General features: G+C 47.1%; 1 protein-coding gene across 4 annotated transcripts in view; it reads right to left on the bottom strand.

Annotated features, from left to right (window-relative positions):
• NUP93 (nucleoporin 93) overlaps positions 1 to 7997 on the bottom strand; it is a 90665-nt gene extending 82668 nt beyond the window's left edge. For 3 of the 4 annotated variants that reach the window (XM_019754069.2, XM_019754060.2, XM_019754052.2), the window contains exons 1-2: positions 7844 to 7972; positions 522 to 714 (exon numbers count right to left, since the gene is read on the bottom strand). In XM_019754069.2, coding sequence (XP_019609628.2) covers positions 522 to 700 — 179 coding nt within the window. In that variant the 5' untranslated portion in view covers positions 701 to 714; positions 7844 to 7972. Of the gene's footprint in view, positions 1 to 521; positions 715 to 7843 lie in introns of all 4 variants that reach the window. The other variant, XM_019754041.2, reaches the window with a different exon arrangement.
• Positions 7998 to 8428: the final 431 nt, after the last annotated feature.

An 8428-nucleotide genomic window follows, 5' to 3' on the forward strand; every position in this document is an offset into this window, starting at 1 on the left:
TGCTACAATCCACGGGGAAGCTCGGCAGCCTCTGGGGTCACTGACAGAATCACTCCTCACTTGGATAGCTTCTCGTCACTGACTGCTCATCAATTTCTTCCAAAGGCTCCTCAAAACTGCTTATCGCTGAGCGCTCTCTGGCACAGAAGGTAACACGTATCTGTGTGGCCCACACTGACTAATATAGTTATGGGAACCATTATGACCCAGCAATCAGTGAACCCAAGCAGGAAGTGCTGTGCAGGGTTTCTGCGTGCCAAAGCTCTTCCCCTTTCCCACCCTGCTCATCTCTGTCTGTGTATGCTTTGCAGTACTCACTGCTGGGTCAGGCACACAGGCTGGAATACTGGGCAGAGAGAGAAAGCAAGGCTGCTGACCTGTTTACAAAACCGCTCTGAGTTCCTGAGAATCTGGCTGGTGTCTGTCACATACAGACTGCATCCAAATTCAAGGCAGGAAAGAAGAAACGGATCCTGCCCCCAGCCACCCAGCACCAACGCTGCCTCCCCACCAGTACTCACGCCTTGACATCTGCTGTCTCCTGGGACGTGCGTGTGAGGGTTCGGGAACGCAGGCGCTCGCCCGCCTGCTGGATCTCCTGTAAGTTCCGTTCCACATGGGGAAGCTCTGAGATGCCCTCGGTCTCGGCGGCAAGCTGTTCAGCTTGCTGAAGGAGCTCACCAAACCCCTCAGTATCCATTGGAGGTATAGATCCTAGATGGGGGAGAAAAACGAAGAAACCTAAATGAACGGAAAGATAGGCTTCTAACACTGCCTGAATCTGTTACACGCTTAATGAAACACCAGGACTTTTTGTAAACAGACGAGGAGACAGCTCATCAACAAGCAGGATTTGTTCCTGAACATAGCCCAAGAACAGGCCTGACAGAGAAAATGAGTCAGACTGTGAAGGAATAGATCATTTCTGTGCATATCGACAGCACCATGATTGATTTCTGCCACCAGAACAAATGCAAAGATATTAAGCCACAGACCAGAATTCCTGCCTCCTTCTGTGGACTCAAAGACAACAGGAAATGGGCCATAGTGGCAACCTCACAGGGACTTAAAGAGCAATCACCCCGCACTTCCTATTTCTCCATTGGTCTTAGTAAAACACGACCACTGCAGCGCGCTGGGCAATTTATAAGGTCCTTGGTCTCATGATTCTCAGCAAGTCTGTGAGACTCCTGAGCAGACAGGAGAAACCACTCCGGTCCACAGAGCTCAATTCTGTGCCCCAAATGCTCTCTGCTACAAAGTGGCTGAACAGACAGGTCTTCTGACTAATCCCGTTATTCTCACGCACCTGCTCCTCCACTAATGTAAGACAGTCTCTCTTTAAATCCATGTCCAAGTCTCCATTCACATTTCTTTAACTTACAAGGTTACTGAAAGCAGAGATCGTGTCTGCTTGTTATGACATTCAGAATTATTAGACAATTGTTAATATACTCGTATCTACTCCTTTTAGAAATGCCACTGCTACTAATTATACTAATATAAATAGCAGCTGGCTTCTAGACCATGAATATTATTAACGAGACCACGTGTTTCTCTAACAAATGACAAGAAAAGCCCTATGAACAGTGTTGATATTTAATGGATAGTATACACTTATGTACGAATCTTATATATACTGTCCTATCCTTGCATAAAGTTCTTGACCAAGAGAACATTTTTAACTCCTACCACTATTTAAATCAACAGAAGATAAACAGTGTCACCATCATTTAAAAAAATGTACACTGCTAAAAGTTTAACTTATTTATTGAAAAATAACAAAATTCTTTAAGTAGTAGCTCGTATTGATTATACTTTTCTACTTTGCTCAAAACCCATGGCTTCTATTGAACTTTCAAAATCCCACTGGCCCAGAATTGTAGTTCACATAATATATAATTATATTTCAGCTATGAAGCACGGGTTAATCTTAAAAGCGCATGGTATCCACAGCAGGAAAATAAGAACTTTTTAAAATGCTCATTAAAGAACATTAATTTTAAAGGCAAGGACACAAGGCTAAAACAAAAATAGCTCAGCTGGAGTAAATATGAAAACACTTTGGTATTCTTTATGAAGTGCTAAACTGACTTTTAATCTTTAGACAAAAAGTCATATACACAGTAACTCTTTCCCTAAAGTTTCTAGAAAATCATTATCACTCCCTCCGCCCCCCCACCCCTGACCCAAGAGAATCAGCTCTAACTAGCAATCTATCTCTACCTGTGGGAAAATGGGGATGGCAGAATGAGGAAGTTATTCTCGGGGACAGAAAAAGAAACAGAAGAATATTCTTAAATGTCTCCTGCCTGATGGAAAAACGTTTTTCCTCAGAAACTTACAAGGCCAGTAACATTCTACTACCAGAAACATGGTCGCTGACCACAAAGAGGAAAGAAAAATAATATGCTGCCTCTTCCCCACAGTTTTTTCACTCTAAGATAAAAATAATTTGTCTAACAGAGCCAAGGAGAAGGAAATACTGTTTTTCTTTCATAAGGAAAATTTCGGAACTCCCTGAATAAAGAACTAAATGAAGCAAAATTTATCTGTTTTTTTTTTTTTTAAAAAAAAGAAGGTAAAATAGCATCTTACATTCATGTAAGCCAAATTCAAACAAAGGAAATGCTCAACTTCTCAACGACCTGCCCATCACAAAGGTTTAGTGATGGATTTGAGCATCAACATGGATTTGAGTAAAAGTCATGATTTACTTTAATATGGTCCAATAGATAAGACTTTCTAAGGTTATTTACACAGAACTATTTTGACCATGATAAAAACAAAGCCTGAATCTCTAAACCACATCCTAAACTTAATATGCCCGAAACTGAGCTCTCCTCTTTCATCTACAAAACCTGGAAGACTTCTTTCTCAATGTGGAGACTCCATTACTCAGTGGCTTCAGCAAAATCTTTGAAGACCTCTATGACTCACACACCATATCCAATACGCTGGCAGAGCCTTTGAAATCTACTAAAATGCATCCAGAATCTACCTCTTCCTACCACCCCCACCCATCCGAGTCACAATCACCTCCTTCCCGATCTCCCAGCTTCAGCCCTCACTTCCTACAGTCTATTCTCAACCCACCAACCGGTAAATCTCTTAAGAGTCAAATCACATCCCTCCTCTCCTTAAACCTCTGGTACAGAGTGAAGCCCCACAAAAGCAGCCCCCCTTCCCCTGACCTCCCAGACTCATGGCCAGCCCTGGCTCCCTTCCTTTCCTGGGCTCCTTGCTGGACCCCACAACGCTGTCAGGCACATTCCTGCCCTCAAGTCTTTGTTACCCCCCCTTTCCTCCACCTGGAAACTCCTCTCCCAGTTACGCTCAAGGCCAATTCCCTATCTCTCCGTTTCAGCTAAACTCTCACCTTGCCTTTGATGCCAACCTAGAACAAAATACCCCAGAGTACAACCTGCAACCACCCCAGGGACACCATCTCTCTTATCGTCTGTCACCCTGCTAGAAGGGAAGGCGCACAGGGTAGGGAACTTTGTCTGCTTAGTTCACTGATGTCCCTCCCCCCAAACTCCTAGAACAGTGCCTGGCACACCCAGTAGGTGCACATTTGCTGAATGAACAGGAGCAGTTTTATTCTTCCATTTGTGGAGAGTCTGTTCTTTTCCAAAGGCTTCCTGCATTCCCCTGCCAAATCGGCACCCACTGGCAAGCAAAGACCAGAGCAAAAACATTCCCTTCTGACTACCAACTGATACTTAACATTTCTGATGCTGCAGAGCATAAGGCAGTGACAATACAAATGGCATGAATTCAGATCACACTTAGTCCAGACTAGTGCTTTCCTTCTACAGACCCAGATAAAACCAGTGGTATTTTAGCACAGACCAGTTTTCAGGGGAACAGAATTCCAAACCAAAAGAATAAATATACATATAGAAAGAAATGTGCTATATTACTTCAGAGTAGAAAATAAGCTTGTTCGTTATCTCTGAGAGAAGAGAGATATGTATATAATACCATATAACGCATTCATTGAACTGAATCAGTGGAAATTAATTTACAAGTTATTAAAGTTTCCAAATCTATACTTTGATGTAGTCATCATCCCATTTCATTAAAATATTTTAATTTATGGTGAATTTCATCAATTGACAGATCATTTTTATCCCCTCTGCAAAATAAGCATCAAGTTAGCCATAAAGATAGAGGTTAAAGTAACCAAATATCAATTTTGACCCAAGATACTGAACACTGAGCATGAAAGTCACTTCATTAGCTTTGTCCAGTAGACAGAACTAAAATGATGGGGGTGGGGGAGAGATAAAGTCCAAGTTTTGTGTTGGGAAAATCTGGCCAGGACACATGCAGAGACTGGACGCCAGCTGCACCCTGTGGAGCTGTGGAGGAGGGACAGGAAGAAGCCACACTCACGGAAGAGGGATGTGGGATGCGGCAAAGGGCTGGAAGGGGGACAGGCAGCAAGACGGCTCCTCTCTGTCAGCAGCGGCTCTGCGCCTGATTGTGAGGCCCTTGGAAACAGACAGGTGCTTCAAAGGGCATCACAGAATACCCGGGCTCTGAGCAACGAACTGCTCTCCCAGGCCGCTTGGCAGAAGTCCTACTGGACCTCCACAGACCTCCTCAACCACTGGAAGCCTTCAAACGAAGGGCAAATTTACTACTGCTGTTAAAAGGAAGGACTGGTTACCCTTGAGGGGGGATGACAGAAGCGCGGCTACTGGGGGCGTAATATTCTGAGTTTTCATCTGGGAGCTGCTTAACAGTGTGTTCGTTCACTTTGAGAAAATTCACTGAGCTAGACTCAAAGGGTGGGGGCTGGTGCCCAGGATGGTCACCAGAAAGATCAAGTGATTAGAGGGCTAGAACTTTTGAGCCCACCCACCAACCTGTGGGAAGGGGAAGGGGGGGGGAGGAAGGGCTGCGATTAAGTTCTATTAAAACTCTTGAAATGAGATCTGATGAGCTTCCGGATTGGTGAATGCTTCCACATGCTGGAAGGGTGGCGGGTTCATGGGGACAGAATCGCCTGCACTCAGGACCCTTCCAGATCCCATCCTATGTACCTCTTTATCTGGATGTTCATCTGTAACCAGTATAATAAACTGGCAAATGTAAGTACATGTTTCTCTGAGTTTTGTGTCCCATTCCATCAAATTAATTGAACCCGAGGAGGGAATCGGAACCTCAGATCTACAGCTAGCCAGTCAGAAGCAAGGTAACAATCTGGATTTGCGATTGGCTTCTGAAGGGGTGGGGCAGAGTCTTGTGGGACTGAACCCTTAGCCTGTGGAATCTGATTCTATCTCCAGGTAGACAGTGTCAGAATTGAGTTAAATTGTAGGATACCCAGCTGGTGTCCAGAGAATCTGAGACATAACGGTGAACTAAAGCAACCAGACACAAAAAAAGGACATACTGCAGGATTCCATTCATATGGATTTTAAGAACAGAAAATACTAACCTATGGTGCCAGAAAACAGAACCCTGGTTATCCTGGGAAGGAAGGGGATTGATTGGGAGGCAGTACAACAGAACTTCCTGGGTTCTGTGGACTGAAATGTGTCCCTCTAAAATTCGTATGTTGAAGTCCTAAGCCCCAATGTAAGTGTATTTCAAGGAACCTTTGGGAGGTAATTAACATAGATGAGGTCATAGCAACGGGATCAGTGCCCTACTGAGGAGACATGAGAGCTTGCTTCCTCTCTCCCCCACCTCCACCCCACTCGCATTCACTGAGGAAAGAACGTGTGAGCACACAACACAACAGGATGGTGGCCAGGAAGAGGACCCTCACCAGAATCCAGCCATGCTGGCACCCTGGTCTCGGACTTGCACATCCAGAACTGTGAGAAACCAAACTGCTGTTGTTTAAAGCCACTCAGTCTACGGTATTTTGTTATGGCAGCCAAGCTAAGACACCTGGGGTATGGGAAACGTTCCATGATCTCAGTACGGGTGATGGTCACATAAGTGAATATGTAAAAATTCATTGAATTAGACACTTCAGGTTTGTTCACAGGTAGTTTTTAGAAGGAATAGCAAGAAACATAACATTAGCATAGCGAGAAACTTAACAGCATTACCTCCAGAGAGCAAAGCTAAGAGTTGGGAGATTTCTCCTCATTTTATACCCTCTGTTAGTCTGAATTCTTTTCCTTGAGTGTATGTGACCCTTTCTCATTCTTAACAACTTGTCAATTTTTAAACTGCTCTGAACTCCCTGCTTCAGAGTGTCTGTCTCAGCACTGCCCCTGAATCCTTGGTGGCAATGACTGTCGAATCCACACCCCCAGCCCACTCCTTGCACTGCCACTGCAAGGGGACTTTCCAGGCACCACTTGTGCCTTTCCACTCAAGCACATGAGCCGTCACACAGTTATGTCTCAAAATGCAGTTATCCACCCCCAACCACAACCACCACCGCCACCAGGAGCCCACCTCCTCCACGTGTCCCCTGGCCTCTCTCTCAGGTTCTAACTCATCCTTCTCCTTCACATCTGCGCATGACCTGGGATTGTTTATTTACAGGTATTCTCTACTCTCCAGACTCAAACACCAAACAGATGCACATACGTTTTTTGCAAGAAAGCAAGTACGTATTCCTCATTATCCCAACTATTGCTATTCCCTAACAAAAACTCAGGAAACCAAATACTATACATATAATATTGATATCCCTTACTCTCCAAAGATGCTATCCAAACTCTCACTACCTAAACAAGATTAGGATGGCAAGAGATACTTGTATGTTGCAGGGTCTTCCGTTACTTTTTTCCCCCAGCTTCACTGAGATATAATTGACATATAACACATGTTCAGTCTGAGTTCCCTATCAACCATCTCAGTGGAGACATTGAGTAGGCAGCTGGATACAGGTCGAGATGCCCATACTGGAGATAGAAATATGAGATGTCAGCCTAATATATAGGTATTTAAAACTAGGCGTCTCAATGAGATCACCGTGAATGAAAACGTCAAACACAAATGCACAAAGATTATAGTTAAAAGAAAATGCATGATGCCCAAGGACACCCTCTCAGTCTCCCAGTAAGAATACAAATGGTGACCCCTGCATGCTGAAAGCCATTTCAGAAACACACAAAAACCCTCCTTCTCACACCTGACAGCGGGGTATAAACCCCGACCCGAGGTTCTGTCCATGGGCCGTTCAAATTTTGACCAAAGATCCGTGCAGTCGGCCCCATAGTATTTGTAAAAACAGACCCTGTTAACTTAAGCGTTGCCTTTGCGGAGGATGAGGTGCTGTGAGCCCAGAGAAAGTGCGGGCCACCTCCAGTTCTAATCACTGGCATCTCCCTGGATGGGGAGGAGCGTTCCCCGAGATGCCGGTAGAGGAAATAGGCCAAGGGTTGGGAGAGGCTCACAGGGTCGTCACCCTCGCCCCAAGACCCGTTCCCTCGGAGGGCGACGCCTCGCGACAGGGTGCATTCCCGAGGGGCGAGCGGGCTGGCCGGGCGCGGTCAGGAAGGTGATGGGTACGGGGGGTGTCGTGGTGGGGAGGGGGCGCCGATCGAGCCAACGGTGGGCTCGCGCGGCGGGGTGGGGGGCGTGGCGCGCCGCGGCAGAGCGCTCGAGTGGGGAGCAGAGGGGTCGGGGGGCCGAGGCTTGCTATTCAGAAAGAGAGCAGATAGAAAGCACTCCCCGGGCGCTCTAATGGGGGCGGTTCGACAGGGCTGTGTCGCCGGCGTCAGGCGTGCCCGACGGCCATGAGGTGAACGGGAAGTGTGAGCAGCATGACTGCGAGCGTAGGGACCCGGGTCCGCCAAGACTTGGGGTCCCGGGTTCAAGGACAAGCCCCGGGTCGGAAGGACACGGCCAGAGACACCCTTACCTGGCACTGCAGCCGTCTCCGCCGCTGAGGCCCGAGCTGGAGAACGCCGCCACCGCTTCTCGCGCCGCTCGTCTGCGCTTCCTGATTGGCCCAGGCGGGCCGCTCCCAGAAGACCCCGCGCGTCGCGCCGCAAACTGAACTTTATGGAGATCCGTAAAGTAGGACAAGGACAGGGGCGGGGCTGGGGGCGGGGCCCTCGGCTAACCTGTCTCTCACTCCCGTCACGCCCTGGGCCACCGCCCTCAGTCCTCCCACGTGGTTAGAGTGGGCTGTGGCGCGAGAAGCGATTTCACAATTACCTGCGGGGATTTTTTTATTGAGCGCCATCCGAATACCAGACACTATTCTAGGCGCTGGGGGCACAGTGGCGACTACGACAGACAAGATCCCGGCCCTAATGTAGTCGCAGGCTGGTGGGGGGAAAAATATAATCAATAACTGCCAGTTTGTAAGGAGCGCTATGACCAAAAAAGCAAAGCGATGGAAGAGACAATGCCTGCTTGGTCAGGGAAGGCCTCCCTGAGGAGGTGACATCTGAGCTAAAACATGGATGATGAGTAAGGGTCAGCCTTGCACCGTCTGCCC

The sequence above is a fragment of the Rhinolophus sinicus genome, linkage group LG11 (assembly GCF_036562045.2).
Source record: "Rhinolophus sinicus isolate RSC01 linkage group LG11, ASM3656204v1, whole genome shotgun sequence".
NCBI lineage: Eukaryota > Metazoa > Chordata > Mammalia > Chiroptera > Rhinolophidae > Rhinolophus > Rhinolophus sinicus.